The following is a 25,776-nucleotide window of genomic DNA, read 5'->3' as shown; positions in this document are numbered from 1 at the left end:
ATATAAATGTGTAAAATAAAATAAATAAAATTAATAACAAAAATAAAAATTAAAAAATGTGTTTAAAAATTATATAATTGTTAATTTTTATAATACTAATTACTTTTATAAAGAATGAAAAAAAATTGGCGGGTGGGTTTGGTCAAAATCGTCTGTGTGCGCGTGCAAGTAACCTTTCCTTCACCAAATTTTGTGGTTTTTTTCTGATAAAGGAAAATAAGTCTAAGTAAAAAGTCGTGAATAATAATTTTTTGTACAATCTGAATTGTCCATCCTTAATCTCTTTCTCAATTTGAATCGTAAACTTTTTCTTTTTGATGAAGAGGAGGCCTAACAGAAACACAAAACTAACTAATCCAAATCTTAGAGAAAGTCACTCATTTACTATTAGCATTTAAAAAAGGGACAAGAAAAAGGGGAGGGGTCATTGAAGCGGTGTATTCCCACCGGCAAGTTCCGAGCATGTTTAGCCAAAATATCTGCAGTAAAATTCGCCTCTCGAAACACATGGTGGATGACACAATTAACCATTCTTGATTGAAGGTTCTTTATTGCATGGATTAGGGCCGAGCTACCATAGAAGGGGTTGGACTCGTTCTGTAGGAGTTGGGCAACGCACGCGGAGTCAGACTCGACCTTCACCCTATCAATTTCCAAATCGATCACCAATTGGAGGCCATTGTAGACAACCCAGAGATCAGCGTCTGTTATGGTAACATTTCCTATCTTCATCATGAATCCAGCATTAACAGTACCATTAGTGACGATTTTGCCTTGCATAATAATAAAAATAAATCATGATTCAAGATTTCATATAAATTCAGATTCCCACCTAAATATGTGTATTACACCACTTTTTTTAGAAAGTTCAGTAATTTTATGACCCAAAATAGGAAGATTACAAAAGGACATGGCTATAATGTCGTTTACATCACTCTCTACTACAAGAAAGTCATTGGATACCGTCAGATTTATCGACGAATTTATTGAAAAAAATCCGTCAATAATCTATTTATCATTAGATTTAACGGCGGAATAAATCTAACGGTATAAATTTTGTCGTAAATTTCTCGGTAAATCCAACAGTAATATCTTATTTACAAATAATTAAATTAATAACTATCAGCGGCCCGTAAATCCATTGATAAACTTAAATTTTTTTTAAAAAATACTAATAATTAACTAATTTTTCGTCTACAACATCAACCATAGATTATCATAAATTAAGCCAATATAATAGTCAAATCAAACACCAATTCATATCTAATAAAACTTTCATTTTCAACAATCCCATAATCATTACAGCAATTTATGATGAAAATGCATAACATTGCTATGAGCAAATAGAAATTATATGTAGATCCTATTGATTTACGTAAATTTGTAGTATCTCACCCTATAAATGTTTAAAAGGAACTAATACTAAAGTTATTGGGAGCAAGAGAATTTTTATATAGGAAATTCAACATTATTCCAATCATAGTATGGATAAGACGACAAAAGAAAACAATCTCTCAAAAATGGAACCTAACATCTGAAAGCATGTCAAAAAAAAATTTCACAGTTCGAATTTGAAGAAAAAGAGAAAGCAAATAGTTTAGTTCTAATCTCAACAAATTATAAAATAAACAATATTTGAAAATCATTGAGCATGGCCGAATGGATGAATAATGCATTATGTTTATGATATATGCACATAATTGATCACTTTAGCTTATTATAATAATTCAATATTTTCTTGTATTGTAACTTCTTTATCTAAAAAACAATCTAACAAAAAAGAATGAAAATGGATTTTGTAAGCATGCAATTTCAGAAAAGGATACATATTTCAAAAGTACATTTAATATAATATTCAATCTTAAACCTTGAGTATAATATAAATGAGTGGTAAATTATGCAGGAACTCCAAAGTATAAAATTGACTAGAAATAGTTCTGATAACATTAAAATTGATCTACAGATTCTTTGAATTAGAAAGGCAATGGCAAATTGATAGCTCCAAGGGTGTTTCAGCATTACATATTTGCAATATAAGTAATACTTACCTGTATATCATCGACAAAGATACCATCAATTCTTCCTTCTTTTGAAAGGAAAAAAACAAATGTCAGGGAGTAAGTATTGCCTAAATAAACATTATTTTTAAGTAGCTATTCTTTTAACAAGGTTAAATTCTCATCTTCAAATTTAAAACACAAATATTGGATTGCCTAATAAATTCAAAAAGGGATACATAAAAAAGGAAACCATCCAATTTAAAAGTGTGATGTTATAAATCTAACAGTGTTATTTTATCCAAGCCATAGACAAAAACAATTTTAGATTTATGAAACCAATTCTTTTTTCTTTCAAGTCTCATAATATCCACAAAATATAAAATTGTTTCCATATTCATAAATTTCAAACAAAACAATTCACAAAAAGCAACAAGATCATACCTTTGGGTCAACTGTGGAAGAAGGGCAAAATAGACACTTATCGAGAACTAAAACAATAATACGAACACTAAGCAGGAGCGTCAGTGACGTAACTAGCAGCAACAGCCAGCAAACAGAGTTTTTGACGAGAAGAAATAAAAGAGACGTGCAACAACAATACGAACAAAGGCTCAACAAAACAGAGCTTCTGGTGAGAAGCATACACGATGGGTTTATGTTTTCATTTTGCGCCATTAGGGTTTTTCTAAAAATAAATTGCAAAAAAATAATAGGGAGAGGGAGGAGGACAACCTACCTGGAGGGAGGAAGGAGGCAGCTTCAGCGACAAAAGAGAACAGTGGCGGCGGCGATAGAGCGACTAACGTGACACAAGGAGCACCAACCGAGTCCACGCTGTTTTTGGATGCTGTTGGTGGTGGCCGATGCAAGTGGAGAGGGATGCTGGAGGTAGTTTGGTGGAGAGAGAGAGAGAGAGAGAGAGAGAGAGAGAGAGAGAGAAGAAAGGTTAGAGAGAGAGAGAGGTTCGAAAATGAGGAGAGAGTTGGTTCGTGATTCGAAATTATGGCGAAGTGGATAACTCTGACGGTAACACTTTGCGAGTGAGCAAAATGCAGTGTTGTACTAATTAGGGTTACCATCCAATTATTACCAGCGTGACATTCTGGTAGTAAAGGTGTTACATTGAGGGTATTCAATCACACCCAGATCTGCTTAATTCCCAAGTATCCAGAAGCAGAGTCCATGACCCACATTAGATCTATTAGCTTAAGCAAGGTTTTCTATAAAATTATTTCTAAAGTTCTTGTTCACAGAATGCACTCTAAAAGAAAAACGTTGAAAACCATTGACTTTACCGTCGAATTTAGCGTCGACGATTACCGGAGAATTTAGCGGCGAGTTTTGTGTCGGATACAAGGTAGTTTAGATTTTTTGAAAATGTTTATCGTCGGATTTTACATTCTGACGCTAAATCCGATGGTGATTAGTGACGCAAAATATGATTTTGTTGGCGGCACAGTTACGGGCAAATTTACCGTCGAATTTTGTCAACGATAAATCAATTTAATAAAATGATGTGTTTCACCAATTTACCATCGGATTAAGCCGGCGGTAAATCCAATAGTAAACTGGTTTAAAATTCAAACGTGAACCCTTCCTCCCTCACTTTTCCGAGTTCACTTTCTTTCTTCTCTCTCTGTCTCACTTTCTCTCTCTCCTCTAGCTCTCTCTCCCTCTCATTCTTCGCCATCGGAAGAGGTGTTGCCGGCATCGCCGTCACCTTCCGGAGCCTCTGGTGCCACCGCCTCTAGACGTTGTCGTCACTGGAGCTGTTGCTCACCACTAGGGAGGTTGGGAATGTTGCCGCTGTTCTTGATGGCCACTGCCGTTGGTGTCGCCGTCACTATTAGTACCACCACTGTTTCAGCATCTTGCAACCACCATCAAAGATAAGTTAAGTATAGTTTTTTAATTTTATTAAGATTTTTATGTGAGTTTAGGGTTTTTTGTTAAATAATTTTATTAAGATTTGGTATAGTTTTTTTATTGTTTTTCAGACTTTTTTGTGACTTTAGGGTTTTGTTTGGTATTTTTTCAAATTATTGATTAAATTATGGTAATGGAGTTTGTGGTTAAGGTTTGGTTTGTGGTTTTTAGTTTTCTCGGATTTTTTTTTTTTTTTTGAGTATAGGATTTTGTTATCCTACTTTATTATCAAATTATTAATTAAAATAGGGTAATGCAGTTTGTGATTAGGATTTTTTATGTTAATTTAATGTAAATAGAAATTATAACTAAGTTAATATAGGTTAAGTAGGGTGAGATTAATAGTGTTTGACTTTGTGTAATTTGTTGAATTAGTTAGTTTCACTTTGTGAGTTTAATAAGTTTTTTTTTTATTAGGACGGTGCTATTTCTTTGAGATTAATTGGATTTTGCTTCTTCCGTATTCTGTGCATCCGTGTTTCAGGTAGGTTTTCTATTTCTAATTATAATTAGTTGTTTAAGTTTTATGTTCGACATACTTTTCCTAGGATAGCGTTTTAGGACGAAAGTGAGAGAAGGTCGTATAGAGGTGCCTTTTGAAACCTTTCTTTGTTGGAAAATTGTGGAGTTAAAGGGTTGCGCACTAGAACTATTAGGATTTGATATGTTATTAAATTTGTGTTTGTTCTAAATGTGCTTGCAGTTGTTTCCTTTGTAAAAATTGTTATATTTGTTTGATGCATGTCTCTGTATTAAGGAAAAGTTCAACCGAAATTTCGTGCAATTTGTTTTAAAACTTGTTTGGTTTATAGAATATTCTAATTAAGATTATGCTCTACCTGAAGTTGTAAAAATTTTTCGTCGAATTCTAGGTTGTGTGATTCAAAATGATTCTAAATCATTGTCTATCGATGTATGATAGAGATATCAGTAGAGGGGGATTAAAACCTGAATTCTTTGAAGGGGTTGACACGTTTGTTAGGCATGTGTTCAGCATAGAACCGTTTAGGTCTGAATGGATATCTAGGTGTCAATGTGAAAAGTGTCGGTTGATTAAGTAGTTAGGATCTGCGGATACAACACTTCACATTTACTGTAACTGAAGGATTACTATGTGTTCATAACACACGCAGCGGAAGAAAATAAAGTAATCCTTAAGATCTATTTTGTGCTTAAACTTTATTCCAATAATATACAATATATAGATCAGATCTAAATACCTATGTATGCTAGTAAAAATCACTTTCTCCTTCGATGGTACGAAGGCGCTATGCGTATCCACACCGATACCAACCTTTGCTGTCAACTCCTTGACCAATGGATATCTGATCTAAATTGAAAAACCTCTTGCAACTCTTTGCACACCATAAAATTCTTCTCCAAGAATTAGGCTCACATACATTTATGTGCGTAGAGGTAAAGGAATAATAACCCTTGTTATTCTCTCTGTCTTTCTCATGTTTTCCTCTATTCTTAGCATACATATATATAGTATGAGATTTGTTTCTGATTTTAAATTTGAATCTCAATTCAAATTTAAATCATATCTTAAAATTCTAAATCTGAATCCTTCAAATTTATGAATCATATCATAACTCAATTTGAAACAGAATCAGTTAGGATCTCATCTAAATTTAGAAATAGAATAACTAATTATTCTCAAATCTCATTTAATATTCTCAATTATCATATTATTATTATATTCTTAGTGCTAGCAAAAAATATAATAATATTCTATTTGATTTAATATAATTATTTATTTGATCAAATCAAATTAATAATTAAATAATTCTACAGCAAATATTAGAACACTCGTTAGTGTGTGACCCCATAGGTTCAATACTAAGCGGGTAGTAAATTAGTCATACTAAATTTACTAATCAAGGTTGGCGTCTAGCAACACTCCTCAACGACCCGATAGTATGAAGTAATATATTTTTACTAAGAACCTTAGAAGAACAAAGTATAATTCCTTCCATCTTTCAAGCTCTTGGTTAACTCTTAGAGTATGGTTTAATTGTCAAACTCTAACTTGTTACCATTATTATAATGAACTGTGAATGACCTAAGAAACTCATTTCTTCATTCATTTAATCCCCTTAGCCAAGGTTTTATTTATCTCAGTCATTATAATCATAGAGCTCAAACTCTTTACCGAGAGTTGACGGATTCCTTATTGACTAATCATTAATTCTACAGGTATTTAAATCATACCCAATATCCATTCAACTAGTACACTAGGGTATTAGGTGTCCGGAATCAAAGTATAATAAATACATTGTTAATTACTATGACAGTCGCAGGTCAAAGGAAACTCTATTACTATGTTCATCTTGAGAATATCCTATTGACAAATATACGGTAATTATAACCATTAGGAATTCTCAAAGTGAGTCAGTTTAATGGTCATATCTCTATATGCACCATCTATATATAATTTAATAAATGAGATCTATTAATCTTCATCCAATGAAGGCCGTTATATATATATTAGTCTTTCCGAATTATTAATGTCCTTTTTAATAATCCTATGACCAAGAACAATTTAGATTAAATTATAAAAGATTTATCTCTCAATATTATGATCACTATCACAATGATAAATCTATAAATTTAATCAAGGACCTTATTATATTAACATTTTAATATAATAACAATAACAAATTATTTGACACGTGATTGATTGGATTGTGGTCATACTACTTATTCCCAACAATCTCCCACTTGCACGAGAGCCAATCATGATGGATTGGATCTTGGGCATACTATTATCACAATAATCTCCCACTTGCACTAGAGTCAATCAATCATGTGTATAATTTTTCAATGCACATCTGTTTATCAAAACTCTTTTGACCTTAAACACCTTTACTCTTGAGCATGTTTGCTTGACCTTTTGTAAAATATACCTAGTGCATAATAAATATCACGTTTTCTCAAAACATGAAATCTCCCACTACAATAGAGCATAATTTTATTTTAAGAACAATCCTCATTGAATCATGTTTATAAAAACAAGTAACCATTAGATCTATCTTTATAGAATTGTATCATTATACAAATAGGCTACTTTTTAAAACAGTTAGTTTGACGATCAAACCTTTTATACTTTTAGGAGAAAGTATATTCTCTATTGAGTGGTATACAATTCTAATAAAAGTAATTGTACTCCCACTCTTTCTTTAAGATGGAATCCCTTTTCTAAAAAAGGAGTTTAACCTCTTATCACAGATACTTTGTCATAAGAAGAGTGATAAAAATAATCTCATTATTTCTTTAGGGTAACCAATAAATCTTATTTATCGGACCTAATATCAATTCTATTGTTGTGCAATCTCTTAACACATATAAAACATCTCCAAACTCTAATATTCTTGAGTTTCAGCTTATGCCTTTTCCATATCTCATATGGGTAAAAAATTTATTTAGTGAGAAATTTGTTATTTTAGCCACATTTCTAAAATGTAGTCTAAATATTTAACAAATAGTGATATTCAACTAAATCAAATTTCATGTTTTTTAAACATGATGAAGTACATAGAGTACTAATATTTATGCACGGAGAGAATCTCATTCTCTATTTAATAGAATATCAATTAGATATTAGAAATTTTACTTTAAAACTCTTATAATAAAAATACTCAATATCTTTATTATTGGTCAAACCAACCCTAAGAGTAATTTTGATTGGTATCCTCAATACTCATATTGAGTTTTTCTAAAAAGATCACAAATCTTAATCATATTAAGGCCAATTATAAATTGTTTGTAACAAAATAAATCTCCAAAAATGCTTATAAGAACAATTCTCGCAAAAGCCATTTGCCTAATGGCATTTCAACTTCTAAAGTTGTTTAATTCAAAATATATTGCCCAATACTCCCACTAGTTTAAATAAAATCTTTGATAGTCATACTATCTTACTTTGGGCACCATACATCTTTTCAAGATGTTCAGTAATAAATAGTGGGGAGGTGCCTTTGAAATTAGAACTTATGGTTGTCAAAACAACCCATGTAAAATAATATTATAAATACATCAAAAATTCTGACCATTCCAAAGTCAATTTTATTGGAGAATATTATCATCTCAATGATAACCCTTTGAAAATACAATTCTCAAATTGTATTTAATATATTACTTTCAAGTATGCCACATAAAAGGTGGACATATTTAAAAATTTAAAATATGAAAGTAAATTAAGAAATTTATATTTCTGTTAAAATTATTTAGAATCATGAATGAGTACCTTGGTTGTCAAATTGTTACTCATACCTATTCCAAATAAACATGATTAAATTGTATCCCATACAATTATAATCCAAAATAATTATCTGATTGTCAGACAATTATTTAACTGAATTATATTTTATACCCCTAGGTTGTCTAGGTTCAAGTATAAAATTAATTCCCCTTATGCTTCATCATATGCATGACTAAATTCTATCCGTGATTACAAGTTTACTGGTTGTCAGGTCGTTCTTTGTAAACAAGAGATAAATTTATTTTTGACAATCTCCTAACTTTTAGGATTATTTCTATTGTTAGAGAATTTTTTTATCTGTACTCATGGATTAAATTTTATACTCCCGGGTTATTTAGGTAAAAATATAAAATTAAATCTCTAATACATCAAATGTATATACTGATTATTATCTTGAAAATAAAACTCCTGGTTGTCAGACCGCTCTTTATAATCAAGAACATTAGAAAAATTAATTTCTAAAATTATAGTGTTCAAAACACATCAATCAAATCAAAATTTGATTTTTCATGTACTAACGTTTAGCCTTAAAAAATTATCAAATCAAATTTGACCTTTATATATACACTTATATATGTAAGAAACAAACAAAAGATATTTTGCATCTTATTCTTTTTATTGTGATCAAAATCACAATAAAATTTAATAAATAAATAAAATCAAACAAAATATTTGATTATAAATATAACTTTTATATTAAAAAATGATAATTTAATCACAATTAAATAATTAGCATTGAAATAAATTAACTATTAATTTATTAGAAAATCATCTCAATGGAAATAACTGCATTGCATGCTTTAAAAAAAATTTGAATTAATCCTATTAATTCACAAATTTAAAAGAAATAGGAATAAAATTTAAACACAAAAAGCCAAAGCTCTGATACCACTGAAGGATTACTATGTATTCATAACACACGCAGCGGAAGAAAATAAAGTAATCCTTAAAGATCTATTTTGTGCTTAAACTTTATTCCAATAATATACAATATATAGATCAGATCTAAATACCTGTGTACGCTAGTAAAAATCACTTTCTCCTTCGATGGTACGAAGGCGCTATGCGTATCCACACCGAGACCAACCTTTGCTGTCAACTCCTTGACCAATAGATATCTGATCTAAATTGAGAAACCTCTTGCAACTCTTTGCACACCATAAAATTCTTCTCCAAAAATTAGGCTCACATACATTTATGTGCGTAGAGGTAAAAGAATAATAACCCATGTTATTCTCTCTGTCTTTCTCATGTTTTCCTCTATTCTTAGCATACATATATATAGTATGAGATTTGTTTCTAATTTTAAATTTGAATCTCAATTCAAATTTAAATCATATCTTAAAATTCTAAATCTGAATCCTTCAAATTTATGAATCATATCATAACTCAATTTAAAACAGAATCAGTTAGGATCTCATCCAAATTTAGAAATAGAATAACTAATTATTTTCAAATCTCATTTAATATTCTCAATTATCATATTATTATTATATTCTTAGTGCTAGTAAAAAATATAATAATATTCCATTTGATTTAATATAATTATTTATTTGATCAAATCAAATTAATAATTAAATAATTCTACAGCAAATATTAGAACACTCGTTAGTGTGTGACCCCATAGGTTCAATACTAAGCGGGTAGTAAATTAGTCATACTAAATTTACTAATCAAGGTTGGCGTCTAGCAACACTCCTCAACGACCCGATAGTATGAAGTAATATATTTTTATTAAGAACCTTAGAAGAACAAAGTATAATTCCTTCCATCTTTCCAACTCTTGGTTAACTCTTAGAGTATGGTTTAATTGTCAAACTCTAACTTGTTACCATTATTATAATGAACTGTGAATGACCTAAGAAACTCATTTCTTCATTCATTTAATCCCCTTAGCCAAGGTTTTATTTATCTCAGTCATTATAATCATAGAGCTCAAACTCTTTACCGAGAGTTGACGGATTCCTTATTGACTAATCATTAATTCTACAGGTATTTAAATCATACCCAATATCCATTCAACTAGCACCCTAGGGTATTAGGTGTCCGGAATCAAAGTATAATAAATACATTGTTAATTACTATGACAGTCGCAGGTCAAAGGAAACTCTATCACTATGTTCATCTTGAGAATATCCTATTGACAAATATACGGTAATTATAACCATTAGGAATTCTCAAAGTGAGTCAGTTCAATGGTCATATCTCTATATGCACCATCTATATATAATTTAATAAATGAGATCTATTAATCTTCATCCAATGAAGGCCATTATATATATATTAGTCTTTCCGGATTATTAATGTCCTTTTTAATAATCCTATGACCAAGAACAATTTAGATTAAATTATAAAAGATTTATCTCTCAATATTATGATCACTATCACAATGATAAATCTATAAATTTAATCAAGGACCTTATTATATTAACATTTTAATATAATAACAATAACAAATTATTTGACACGTGATTGATTGGATTGTGGTCATACTACTTATTCCCAACAGTAACGGGTTCAAGGATAGGTTTTAGATGTGGACAGAGCACGGAGAAGTGGACGAACAAGAAATTAACAGGTATGGCTTGAATTTCAATAGGTCCGACTGTCGATTAACAAGGATTTGAGTGAAAAGAGAACTAAACATGGAAGACATCACTTGGGAGGGTAACCAGGAGAAATACAACAAGATAGTATATGATGCAATAGGTGTTACGGAGCAAGAAGAGGCTGAAAAAGAGCCTAACTCAAAGGCAAAAATATTTTATTTCTGTTAGAATCTATTGTGAGACCGTTGTTTGAAGGAAGCGTTCATTCAGAGTTGTCTGCATGTGTTAGAATGATGACTATTAAGTCGAAGTCAAATCATACGCAAGAGTCTTTTGATAAGTGGGTCACCTTTTGCAATAATATGGTACTTGTCGGGATCTATGACATCCCCTGAAATCACAACAAAGCAAAGAAGCTAGTTTTGAAATTGGATATAAATTCGTTGAAAATTGATTGTTGTTTGAATGGGTGTATGCTGTATTACAAGGGGATGCAGACCTAACAGAATGCAAATTCTGTAAATCACCGAGATTTCAAGTTGAGAGAGAACAGATTGGTAAACACTAGTTAAAGAGAGTTCCAATGAAATGGAAGCACTACTTGCCCTTGATCCCTATGCTGAAACGATTGTATGTATCGATGAGTTCGACCCCTCACATGACCTGTTATAGTAACAACAAGAGAGATATATAATGGAATCATAACGCACCCGTCAAATGGAGAAGCCTGAAAATATTTTGATAGGGTCCATTCTACATTTGTGAGTGAGCCGAAAAATGTTTAACTAGCTTTGTGCTAAGATGGATTCACACCGAATTTCAATTTCGTTAACGCGTACTCTTATTGACCTATAGCCGTGACACCGTATAACATGAGTTCCGAAATGTGCATAAAGGATCGTACATGTTTCTAAGTTGCATCATACCTGATCCCAGCAATCTGAAGACTAAAATGGATGTTTTTTTGTAGCCCTTAGTAGATGAGTTAAAAGACCTGTGGTGTGGATCGAAGGTGTCGATTTTTCTCTCTAACTTACGATTTTTCTCTTTCTTTTTGTGGTAAAAATGTGATTAATTTTTGCTTAATGATTGTCTTAAATTAAATGATGAAGTCTAACCTAATTAATATGATAAATGGGTGCTGAAAAATTAGAGGAGAATGAACTGAGAATAAGAGAGAAGGGGCATGATTTCGAGGAAACACAATCAACCTCATAATGACATGTTTATCCGCAGTTAATCGCGATTAGTTACTCGTAGTTAAAAACACAGCAGAAATGGGTGAGAGACTGAGAAGGAGGGGCAAGTTACTTAGGTGGTAAGTAAGAGGATTCGGGGTCTCTACGTGTCATTTGCAGAATAATAGTCATAAATTCGATTTAGGTAATTTTTACCATGCAGTAAAATAATTAATGACTAAAATTTATTCTAAAAGAAGTAAATCATGAATAAATAACTAATATAAATCTTATGACATAATTACCTGAGTAGAAATTATTTTTATCACTAGTTTTAAAATTTTCAGTTATTAGAGTTTTTCTTTGTATGAATACAAAACCGTCTCTAAAAATGTTCTTTTGGCTCAAAAAAATTCTTTTGAGAAAAATAAGTCAATAGTAAACTAATATTTAATATGGACTAGTTAAATTTGACTTAAAAAAATTAATTATTTTTATAAAATCAAGTTTGACTTTATAATTTTTATTTAATTTTTTTATTTTTTATTTTTTAAATTTTTGCACCGATCTCACTATTTTTTGTTGGGCCATAGTTCTCGACTTACGAAATAAATTTAAAAATTACCAAAAAAGTTTATTTACCGAAAATCGAATTCTTACGTCGGTGGATTTCTTAGCTTCTACAGCATCAATGGAGTGTTAATCAATCCCCAAGTTCCACCTCTAGTGGCTTAAAACATTCTTAATACCAGAAGGAATCTAGGAATAGACAAATGAATTTGGTGCAAAGAAAAAGATGGTGCTTACTTTGTTAATTCTGGATACCGAGTCGCTTTTGGCTTCTTCCATCCACCGATTGGTTTTCTCTCAAAAGTCTTGAAGCAGAAAACATTATGGAGATCAATATGGTTAATTAAAGCCCCAGCCAAGACCAAGCTTTTTGTGTGGCGAGCTATCCATGAAGGTATTCCTGTAAACTTGCGACTTCATAATAGATTCTCTAATTTCTCTACCAATTGTCCTAGATGCAGAATAGAACCAGAATTAATTGTTTGTTGCTTAATAAATTGCTCCCAATCACCCAAAGTAGTATGGCAAGAACTTAATTGAACTCACCTTCTTTGAAAGTTAAGTCTCTGGCGATGGTGGCAATAGAAATGGTAAGAAGAGCAACCCTAGATGATAGTGATAGGGGTGATAATAATGATAACAGTAAAAAATAGTTAAAATTTATCTTATTTAATATTTATTAATTTATTTAATTAATTTTGACTAAATTTTTTTAGCTATCAAATATTTCCGTTTCTTTGCTCCAGATATTTCTTTTTCTCTTTCTTTCTTTTTATGTTACTTTGTTTCCTCTTCTATAAATGGTACTGATGTAATAAATTTGGTATTTACTACTACTTTTATTAGTTGTCCAAGTTGAACCTATTATTTTCGCTCTTTAATTTGATTATGGAGGTAAAGTTGGTGTTGGATTTAGATATGGGGAAGAGTGGTGCTTAATATTGATGTGGTGTCAGGTACAATTTGGACTCAACGATTTTTTGAACTTAATTCAAAAAGCAAATTAACAGAGAAAGAACCATCCGATTTCATGTAAATCGTCAAAAAAAATTTTGATTATAGAGAAATCGCAGAGTCCGATTTATTTTATGTGAATTTTAGATCCTCTCTTTATGCAAAACGGACCCTCCGATTTGTTTCCAAAAACTTAAAAACAAAGAACTCGTAGGGTCCGATTTCTTAACATCAAATCTAAGCAAAAAGTTGTCTCACAAATTAGTGTAGCACCTCCATCATCCATAACCCAGCACAACACCTTCACCTCTTCTATAACCAAAAAAATCAACCTATCATTTTCCTTTGGAAATCAATAAAATTTCTTATAAACGTTCTCCAAATGTAAACTTGTTCTCCTCCTCTGTTGCTTTTGCTTTTATTTATTTATTTTTTGGTCTGTACCCTACCCAATTTTCTAAAAAGGATTCGTCCACTTTATGAAGGAGTCTATAATATTAGTGTTTTTTTGTATTTGTATGTACTAAATATTTGAAATAAGTATCAATATTATTTTCAACGTATTAGTCTTATGTGTTTCGATTATATATCTTGAAAATAAGTCAATATTATCATATTATTAGTTCAAAAAATTGGAATTAACATTTTTTAACTAATATTCAATCAACTTTGTTCTTAATTCTACCAATCTTTTTCTTCCCTGCTGCCCGATTATTGACTTATAAAAGAAGCATTTAAAATTTTTATTTATTGAATCGCAAAAGTTATTCTTTAATTAAACTGCCAACAATAAATGTAAGAAAGAAATATAAATAACAGAAAATATGGAATGTTTCTAATAAAAATGCTAGAGGAGTATAAAAAATTAGTCATTAAATTAATAATTATTTATATATTTATATTTGCTTCACATATTTTTAACTCATTAAATTATTATTAGTAAGTAATATTATCCTCTGTATAAATTTTTGGGGGTACGTTTCTTTATTCTTCTCAAATATTTCTTACAAGTTCACGAAATTGTCTCCCATATATACATGTAATTTATAATTATTTATTAGTTATCAACGCTATACACTTATTTCGGTTTTATTTTTATTTAAAAAGACCCTTTTTTTATCTCAAAGATTGTTTTATCATCTCTTTACTAATTACCAATCATTGCATTGTCTTTTAATTTGCACCACTTCGTATTCAAAAACCTCCCTATAAATATAATTAATAATTCTTCATATATAGTTCCATCATTCCATAACCATTTCAAGAACCAGAAAGATGGAAGGAAAAGAAACCGACAACATTTCTTCATTACCCGAAGAGCTTCTCCTTAACATTCTTTCCTCGCTTCCTTTCAAAGAAGCAGCGAAAACATGTATCCTCTCCAAGAAGTGGTTGAAGATGTGGCAATCTACCAACACAGTGAAGAACAACCAACTTGATTGCAAGAACATAGAAACTTATGGGGCCGTTGAAGTACGGCAAAGGAAGGCTTTCAAGAACTTCATCAAGATCTGGATCACATTGCACAAATGCTACCATCTCCACGATAAATTCACCCTCAGGGTTTCTCCTCCTTCAAACTGTGGTGACATCGTTGGAGCTTATGTCGATTTCGCTGTAGAGGATGGCGTGAAAGATTTGGAACTTGATTTTGCTGAATTGCGGTCGGAGGACGAACATCCTGAAGAAAATATCCACGATGCGGTTGAATTTCCGAGAGGCCTTTATGATAACAAGAAACTGCACCAGAAGCTCGAGAGTTTGAAACTGCACTCGTGCAGTTTCGCGCCTGGAAATTTCGCCAAGTTTGTGGCACTGAAAGATGTGACTCTTGCTTGGATTCCGTTGAAATTGGAATCGATTAGGACGCTGTTATCCACGTGCGAGTGGATGGAGAGTTTGAGCCTGAAGAACTGTTGGGATATTGAATCCTTTGATCTAGAGAAATTGGAATTGAAGAAGTTGGTGATTGATAGGTGCATAATTCGAATGAATTATATCGGTTTTGAGGCGCCAAATTTGAAGGTTTTCAAGTACTGTGGTTCGGAGCCGCCGTTGTCTGAAGTGAATGTGGTAGCTGGCACCATAGAAGAGGCAGATCTTGATTTAAGCCCCATGGATGAGTTCGATGAATGTGGCAACGAACTTCAGAATTTTCTTCAAGATTTCTTTGCGGTCAATGTTCTTACAGTTTGCAGCGTGATTCTTCAGGTACTTCGTATATGTTTGTTATTGCAACGGTTTCTTTGGTTTTGGGAATAGTAATAGTTAGATATGGTAGACTGTAAGACTATATTTCAGTACTAGATTACTAGCTTTATATTGAAGTATATATATATACCAATATAGATAAATGAATCAATATATTTATGTTTAATGATATGTTAGATGTATATTAATATAGAAGATATATTAAAATGCATAATTAAGTGAGTCATACAGGAGGTTAAATAAGAAATTTAAAAATTAGTTTGTTTTTACTGATGTATTAATATTATTTAAAAATATTTCGTATACGTTAAAAATAAATTACTAAATAAGTTATTATATAATTATATATAAATATGTATTATTTAATTTAATTTTAATGTGTATTTTATATTTTAGTATATATTTAATAGTAATAATTGGTTTGGTAAAAATTTTACATGTAATATGATATTGTTAATACGAAATTAAATTTTATACAGTAACTAAGTTTTATGTGATTTTATTAATTTGTTAATGAATGAAAGGTGATCCCTTGGGGAGATGAACCGGTGAGGCTACCAGGGGATTTGAGGGTGAGACACTTGAAGATGAAAATCCAAATGCATCCCCAAGAATTTTGCGGATTCTTTTGGTTTCTCAACAGTTGTCCTAGATTGACCAAAGTTACAATAGACCTTGACAGCTGCAATATCCTTTCCGTAAGTCAATTCAAGTCAAATGCTTTTCATTTTAATTATAGGATTTAGCTATTTTGAAAATCACGTTTTATAAATATAATAATAACATTTTTTTAATTTCTGATATTTTCAATTTATTGTAATTAACAATTTTATTTTTCAATATTTTTAAAATATTTTGTTAGAACACATATTAACAAGTAACAAGATTCTTAATTATATGTAAAACTTGAATAATAATAATAATAATTTTTTTGTGTTAGCAGGAATATGAAGCCCCTTATGGTGTGGATCTTAAGAATGTCAGGAACAGTTTGCCAGTGCCAACTTGCTTTAGAAAGAGCCTCAGGGAAGTGGAAATGAATGGGTTTATAGCAACAAGCAGCCAACTCTATGCATGCTCCTATTTCATCAGAGCTGCTTCAATTTTGACGAAGCTCAGCATCAGCTTTTTGAATAACAAGAATGATGATCCTCACACGGTGGAGCTGCGTCGTAGTTTAGCAGCGCGATTGTCGCATATTCCAAAGGCTTCAAGTGATTTGGCCATAATAATTCGTTGACTGTTATTATGGTTGGGAGAAAACTCTTTGTTAATAGATAATAGAGATCCAGTATATGGTTAAGAAGTGCACTGATAAAGATGTCTTTACAGTGATTTTTTTCCCCCTAATAACTACCGATGCACTCTAGATGTATCCTATGAAATTTTAATATAATATTTGGTAGTTTGTGTTGTGATAAATATGAATGGATGTCCATTTAATATTTGTGACTTTTTTCACTTGGGCAGTTAACTTTTTCAATAGAAATATTTAATTTCTCAAAAAAGATTAAATTTTATGAAGCTTGAAAAATAAATATTTTTTTTACTATAAATAATAGTAAAATCAGCATAACACAACAAAAACAAAACACCCTTCTGTTTTATTTTTCTTTAAATGCTATAAATATTTTTCTTTCTCTTTTATATATAAGTTATTACATATATTAATAATATATATATATATGGATCATTTTTATTATATTGAGATATTAATTAGGGTGAATATTAATATTAAATTTATTTATTTATATCTCTTTATTTTATATTTATTTTCTCTTCTTTATTTATTTATTTTACAACATGTTATCAGCATTAGACTCTCATCAAAATTTAAAAAAAATTAGGTAAAAATTTTCATTATGTCAAAGCTTTCTCGTCTTAAATTTAATACTCTTGATATATCTAGAAACAACTACTACTTATCATGGATACTAGATGCCGAAATTCATCTTGATTCAATGTTGGAGATACCATTAAGGTTAAAAATAATGCATCGCAGAAGGATAAAGTCAAAGTCATGATCTTCCTTCGTCATCACCTTGACAAATGATTGAAATATGAATATCTCACACTAAAAGATCCTGCAAATCTGTGGAAAAACCTTGAAGAAATGTATAATCATAAAAAAACAGTGATACTTCCTCAAATCCGATATAAGTGGACGTACTTACATCTACAAGATTTTAAATTCATAAATGAATATAATTCAGCAATGTTCCAAATTAACTCACGAATGAAATTATGTAGGGAAAAGATAACTGATAATGACATGTTAGAGAAAACTTTTTCGACCTTCCATGCCTCGAATGTGCTCATGCAGCAGCAGTATCGAGAAAAATAATTTAAAAAATATTCTAAGCTAATTTATTGTCTTCTTGTTGCTGAATGCAACAATGACTTGCTTTTAAAAAATCATGAAGTGCGTCCAGTTGGCACCGCCCCATTTCCTGAAGTAAATGCAGTAAATCATTACCCTATAAAAGGTAAATGACAAGGTTTTGGTAACAAGAAAAACTATGAAAGGAAGAAAATTATATTCACAAAAAAAGATCTCACCAAAAGTGGGATAAAGAAAGAAATAATGGACAAAATAAATGAACAGAGGATAAATATTTCCGTTGTGGTGGAATGAGCCATTAGTCACGTACCTGTCGTACTCCTAGACACTTAGTTGATCTTTATCAAGAATCTTTGAAAAAAGATGACAAAAGAAAGGAAACAAATTTTATTTCAAAAGATGTTGAAAATTACACCACTCATTAGGAAGTATCTGATTTTTTTGATAATCTTAAAGAAAATATTGGTCATTTGATCAAAGATGGAAAAGTCTAATCTATGTGTTTGGATAGGATTTTAAGCTAAGTATGATGTATATAAATAATGTTTAATAAAATATTAATGTTTAGTTTATGAATTTTAAAATTACTAAAATAATAATTTTACTGAGCATATATTTTTACTCATTTTATTATTATTATTATTATTATTATTATTATTATTATTATTATTATTATTATTATTATTATTATTATTTGTCTTTGAAAAAAATAACAAGGACATATAATGAAGATGTTTGTCTTACGGATAGTGAAAGTTCGCATACTATTCTCAAAAGTAATATGTATTTTATACATCTTGTATCAAAAGAAGAATATATTAATTCTATTATTGGCTCAGGTAATGTGATAGAAGGTTTCAGAGGAGTTATAATTTTGTTTTTTAGAAGAACAAAATTTATAATAAATAATGCACTATTATCTACCAAATCTCTAAAGAATTTGTTGAGTTTTAAAGATATTTGCTAAAATGGATATCATATTAAAACAATGAATAAGATAAATCATGAGTACTTATATTTCATAACTTATTATTCAAATAAAAATGTTATATTAAAAAAGTTACCCTCACTTTCAAATGAGTTATATTATACTAAAACTAGTGCAATTGAATCACATGCTATTATAAACCAAAAGTTTACTAGCCTAAATGAATTTATAATTTGGCATGATTGATGGGGTCATCCGGGAAGAACAACCATGATGGAGATAATTATTGAAAACTTTCATAGACATTCATTAAAGAATCAGAAGATTCTTAAATCTAATGAATTTTGACTGCATATTCTCAAGGAAAGCTAATTTTAAGGCCATCACCAGTAAAGTTTGGATTTGAATCTTCTAAATTTCTAGAAAGGATTCAAGGCGATATTTGTAGACCTATTCATCCACCATGTGTATCTTTTAGATATTTTAAGGTCCTAATAGACACATCTTCGAGATGGTCACATGTGTGCTTATTGTCTTCTCGCAATCTGGCGTTTGCGAGATTACTTGCTCAAATTATTCGATTAAAAGCAAATCCCCAGAAAATCCAATAAAAGCAATTTTTTTTTTCACTCATGATTTTCAAAATCAAGGAACAATTGATGTACAATAGATCCGCTCAAGCGATAATATGACAAATTTATTTACAAAGTCACTTTTAAAATCCTCCTTTAAAAAATTGGTACATCATATTGGAATGCGCCAATTTCGAAATATATAAAATAATATTGGCAAAAGGAGGAGACTGTATTCTTTTTTCCTTGGTCAGGTTTTTTTTCCTATTGAATTTTTTTATAAGGTTTTTAATGAGGCAGTTCTCATCACAAAGGATATTATATTCTTTTTTCTTCACTCAAATTTTTTTTCGTTTTCTTTAGTAAGGTTTTAACGAGGCATAATCCTAAATGGACATTTAAAGGAGAGTGATGTGATAAACATGAATAAATGCTCATCTAATACATTATAACTTTCTTCACAGTGTTAGATGGCTAACTTTTTCAATAGAAAAATTTAGTTCCTCAAAAAAGACTAAATTTTATAAAGTTTGAAAAATGAATATTTTATATATGTATAAATAATCCTAATAATAAAGTTTCAAGCATATGACACACAACAATAATAAAATACTCTTCTCTTTTATTTATATGCTACGATAAACATATATGAATCATTTTTATTATATTAAAATATTAGTTGTGATAAATATTAATAATAGATTTATTTATTTATATCTTTTTATTTTATATTTATTTATTTATTTTACAACAGTTTGATTAGTAATGCAACATTATTATTGAATAGTTAGTTTCACAAAATTACTTGATCTTAATGTTTTTTTCGAAAATGCAAACACTATTTGAGAGAGGAAGTTTTTAAGGATGCAACTTAATTATATTTGGTATTAAACAAAATTTAATTTTAATCTATTATTAATATAAAATAATTTTATTCATGTATTTAATTAGTAACATTTATCTTTAAAAAAATTATTATTTTTATTAAATATATGAATAATTATCCAAAAATATAAACATAAGTATATGACAGTATAAAATACTGACAATACATTAAATTGAAAACTTATCATTGAGCATGTATTTAATAAGATGGAGCGAAAACATATTTATTTATAATAAATTGACAATTGTTATCTAATTATACTTTCTCTTAAGTAAAATAGTATGACTAAAAATAAAAATATTCTCTAATACAGTTTTATGGTTTAGTCAAATTTATATGGTTTAATATTTTTAATTTTTTTAACATATAAAATTATTTATGTATTTTTTTATTAGTTTAATTTTTTAAATTTATTTTATAATATATTATTAGAGTTTTTATGACAAAAGATGTATCTATAATTTAATCTTTGTTAAACTCTTAAAAAATTTTAATAATAAAAAACACGTGAATAATTGGTAAACATAATCAAGGTGTGCATACAAATAAAACTTTATTGAAGTTGAATAAAATGGGTGGGGTGATATGAATATAAATTAGATAAAATGTTCGAAACCTCGTTATAAATATAAAGAGTAATTCTTCATAGCTCCATCATTCAATTCATAGCCATTGCAAGAACTAGAAAAATTGCGGGAAAAGAAACTGACAAACTTTTCTCATTGTCCGAAGACATTCTTCTCTACATTCTTTCCTCGCTTCCTTTCAAAGAAGCCGCGAAAACATGTATCCTCTCGAAGAAGTGGCTGAAGCTGTGGCAATCTACCAACACAGTCAACAACGACGAACTTGAATGGAAGAATGAAGAAGCTTATGGAGCCGTTGAAGTAGCGCAAAGGAAGGCTTTCAAGAACTTCTTCAAGATCTGGATCAAATTGCACAAGCACCACCATGTCTACCACAAATTCACCCTCAAGGTTTCCTCTTAACTGCGGCGACATTGTCGGAGCCGGCGTCTATTTCGCCGTATTGGACGGCGTCAAAGATTTGGAACTCAATTTCTTGGAACATACTGAAGAGTGCTACGGTCATGCCTCGTGACAAAACTCTGTTCAAATGTACAGAATTAAATGGTAAAATAGTGGAGCAAGCACCATATGAGAGGGAGGCTCTTAAAAGAGAGAAAAAGACAGTTGAGGATGAAAAGTTGTGTTGCCTTTGTCATTACTGTTATCTATATATATACAAGAACATTAGACACCCTAACCCTAATAAACATATTCTATCTAATCATCTATATACATCAGAGTACTTAAAGGAATACCTAAAGAGTACCAAATTAATAAGATAAAATACTATTTAATATTAACAAGATAAAATACTATTTAATATAAAATTGAATTTCCAAGAAGCGTTTACCAGAACAAGAAACTGCACCAGAAATGGAGAGTTTGGAACTTTACTCGTGCAGTTTGGCGCCTGGAAACTTGACCAAGTTTGAGGCACTGAATGATGTGACTCTTTCTTCGATTCAGTTGACAATAGAATCGGTTAAGAGGCTGCTATCAACTTGCTCTTGGATGGAGAGTCTGAGCCTGAAGTACTGTTGGGATCTTGAACCCTAACCCTAACCCTAATATACATAATTACTAAAACTTTTTAGTTTTTATATGGCTTTATTTATTTGTTAATGAAATAAAAGGTGATTCATTCGGGAGATGAACGGGTGAGGCAAAATCCATTTATGTGGGTTACGACATAAATTAGTGTACTCATAACAGTTGTCCATGGTTGACCAAACTCACAATAGACCTGTAATACAACAATATCTTTTCCATTAGTCAATTCTACTATTCAAGTCAACTTCTTTTCATTTAATTATAGAATTTAATTATTTTGTGCTTTAATTTCATATTTTAAAAATTATAATAACAAAAAAATTTTAAATATCTTTTATCATATTATCAAAATATGTATTTAGGAGGCATGTTACAAGACTTTTAATTAAATGCATATTATTGAAACTTGAATAATAATAATAATGGTTTTTTTCTTGTGTTAGCAGGAATATTAACCCCGTTATTATACCATGAATCCTGGAAAAGGTTCATAGTGCCGACTTGTTTCCAAAGAAGCCTCAGGGAAGTGGAAGTGAATGGGTTTAAAGAAACACGCGACCAATTTGATGTATGCTCCCATTTGATCCGCTCTACTTTAATTTTGCGGAAGCTCAGCATCAATGTTTTGAATGATGATGACCTGCCAGGGTGGTGAGGCGTCGTAGTATCGGATGGCAATTGCACCGTATTTCAAAGGCTTCAAGTGATTTGGTGATAATAATTCGTTGATCGCCGTTATTATTGTTGGGAGAAAAACTCGTTGTTTATATATTAATAGACTATAGAGGTGCAGAGTTATATATGGTTAAGGGGTGCACAGTTATGATTAGTTAAACTGTTTCTATAATTAGTAAGATAGTTAGAGGTTAATTAAGTTTTTGTGTTTTTTTTTTTGTTCAGAAGTGTTTATAATTTTTTATGGACTTCCCAAGTTAGTTAGAGGTTAATTGAGTTTTTTTTTCTTTTGAGACATTAAGAACTTGGAATAGGAGAATAACGGTTGTTTAAATAACTTCCGTCGCTTGTGACATTCTCTTCATTCTAAATTCTATCATAAGATGAGTTTAGTACAACACATATTCATAAGATGAATAATATTAAAACAAAAATAAAAAATAAAACATGCATATCATGAAGACAAGCATTAAAGTACATAGTACAAAAATTCCAAAAAAAAGAAAAATGTTTACAAATTTTAATTTATGATTATATTATTATACGCTTCAAAAATTTATAATTGCTAGATCAATTAAATGATCAATAATTTGGAGGTTTAGTAACGACTTAAAGTTGTGAGACAAGAATTAAAAAAAAAAACTTTTTGCAAATTTACCACGAAGTCACGAGGAACACTATTTGACATCCAGAGATCAAAATAGACACGTAAAGGTATATGATTTATTTTATTTAAATTTTTTAGAGTATATTATTTTTAAAAAAATAACATGAAAATTTGTGGTAGAAATAAAGGAATAATCTTTGAATAATTGTTTATTAAAAAAATTCATGAGTGAACTAATCTAAATTAGAAAAATCCATCATTCAATTATCCAACCAATTACTTTAGATCGGAAGAGGTTTCATTTAGATAGATTGCGTTTAAATCAAAAAATTCATTATGCAATTATTTTAAAAGAAATAATTTTTTTATTTTAAACTCAACATTTTCAGGATTAAATTATTATTTCATGCATAATAAATTTAATAATTATTTATTCTGACAACTTGAATTTATTTTTATATGTCTTCATCGGAATCTCGAAAACTCGGACGCTCGAGCTTACAAGCTACGGGTTGGGAGTACCCATCACGGAAAGTCTATGAAACCGAAAAAAAATGAAAAATGAAAAAAAAAAAATCAATCTAACATTCAAGGAATGAGAACATCGATTCTTAGATCTTAAAATTACAATATACAAACTTTGAAAAAAAAAAAAGGTTTAACTCTCAAACTCATAAAGAGTTCGGACTTTATAAGAAAAGTAAGCAAAATAAAAAGCTCAACTTTAACAGCCTATTTGGACACCTTTAAATGATGGAATTAGAATTCAATTTCATCAAGAAATGAATTCCTAAAGAAATGGAATTCAATTACATAGTTTGGAATAACTAACTCATTTTAATGAGATAGAATTGAATTCCATTGTTTGGAATGACTTGTTGATGAATTACATTATTTCTCTAAGACATTTTTATCCCTCAATAAATATTAAGTATAATTTTATTTATCAATTAAATTAGATAATATAATTATATAAATCACTTATAAGTAAAATTGGTCTAACACAACCTCACCAATTAGATCCATCTCACTCATGAAATCATGATAAGTGGAATTTTTTTAAAAATGAGAAATTTAAATTATTTAAAAAAAAAATCAACATCTCATAACTTTTTTTTTCTATAATCTTATTTGTGTGTGATTATGACACTCATTTGATATGATCATGTTTTTGTTAAAAAATAATAAAATTAAAAATGAGATAACCCCATAAGTCATAAACATAACAAAGTTTAATTTAAAACAAAATACTCATAATCCATATCAATAAATCAACCTCACATGACCCTCATAGAAGTTTTGAGTTTCCATCACGCTAAACATAACATAAAAGTCTAAATAGTAGAGATTTCATCATACTAAGTATAACATAAAAAAGGAACATTAGTTTAAATCTAAAAACAATGCCACAAATTTTTAAAACTCAAAATCCATTTTTTCCCTCAACCATTCAAGACGAAGCTCTTCCGGTAAGCCAAAAAAATACTCCATTGCATTTTCTAATATTCTTGAATCTGAAGCGGAGCCCTCCCACCCAGGTAAGACATAAGTAAATTTCAAATCAAATGTGCAAGCTGCCAATACATTCATGGTAGGAAAATCTTTTCTTCCTCTATACCTTGACACATCTTCTTTAGGAACCTTAACTCGGATATGTGTTCCATCCAAAACACCAATACAATTCTAAAGTTTCAACATAAATTAATAGTTACGACCATGTGTTAGTACAAAAATTTATTAAAAAGTTTACATTTATACAAAAAATATACCTTGAAGTAAGGATAAAATCTTCCTCCACTATTGAATATTTCGGGTGGGACAGTTGAGCCGTTCACTTGAACTAAAAATTAATCCTCTAAGGTTATTATACCTCTAAGGACTTGGTGAAAATGTCGACTAATAGTCTCAGTAGACCGACGAAAGAAAAAACCTTCTGCCCGAATACTTGAATGACCACTTAAAATATGTAAAAACTTTGTCACTTGCTCTTCAACAATACTATATTGGTTATCTCTAAGAAGCCTTCGTTGACGAAGTATTGCAACTAATCTAGTGAAAGCATCATAACTCATACGTATTATAGAACGTGAGTTATAATGTGTTTCTAATTGAGAAATCAATTTTCGACGTATTTGTTCTCTACTATGACGTTGAGATTGGGTGATTGATCTTTCAATACAAGACATTTGCCGAATCATATATCGCATACAAGCCAAATAGTCCGCAAAAGTAACTATGGCTAAAATTGCATTTATTTCAGATTCTATCATATTAGATACCTACATAATATCAAAATAATAAAGAAATGGTATGTTGATGATAATAAAGAAACGGAATGACATTGCATTGGATAGGAAAATGATACATGTTTAAAGAAAGAAACTTAGTTTCCTCTTATACCCAAAAGAACCATCGCATGAAAGGGATGACATCACAATCACAAACCCATACAAAAGCCTTAAAAATTAATTAACAGTGAAAGGCTCAAAACAAAAT

At 30.0% G+C, this 25,776-nt stretch overlaps 1 protein-coding gene across 2 annotated transcripts; it reads left to right on the top strand.

Moving 5' to 3' along the window:
* Nucleotides 1–12,501: 12,501 nt before the first annotated feature.
* On the top strand, nucleotides 12,502–20,294 carry LOC107619501 (putative F-box/LRR-repeat protein At5g54820). 2 transcript variants are annotated; one of them, XR_015899250.1, is made up of 5 exons: nucleotides 12,524–12,881; nucleotides 14,681–15,652; nucleotides 16,177–16,350; nucleotides 16,596–17,061; nucleotides 20,248–20,294. XR_015899250.1 is itself a non-coding variant. In XM_016321796.3 (4 exons), exons 1-4 carry the CDS (start codon nucleotides 12,876–12,878, stop codon nucleotides 16,890–16,892), a joined length of 1,449 nt encoding a protein of 482 aa, XP_016177282.1. In that variant the 5' UTR covers nucleotides 12,502–12,875; the 3' UTR covers nucleotides 16,893–17,096. The 2 variants fall into 2 exon arrangements, 1 of the variants encoding a protein (XP_016177282.1); XM_016321796.3 differs by lacking the exon at nucleotides 20,248–20,294 and having other exon boundaries at nucleotides 12,502–12,881; nucleotides 16,596–17,096.
* Nucleotides 20,295–25,776: the final 5,482 nt, after the last annotated feature.

The sequence above is a fragment of the Arachis ipaensis genome, chromosome B9, assembly GCF_059453495.1.
Source record: "Arachis ipaensis isolate K30076 ecotype BB chromosome B9, ASM5945349v1, whole genome shotgun sequence".
NCBI lineage: Eukaryota > Viridiplantae > Streptophyta > Magnoliopsida > Fabales > Fabaceae > Arachis > Arachis ipaensis.
The sequence above is the reverse complement of the archived record's forward strand: the minus strand, read 5'-3'. Positions and strand labels throughout refer to the sequence as shown.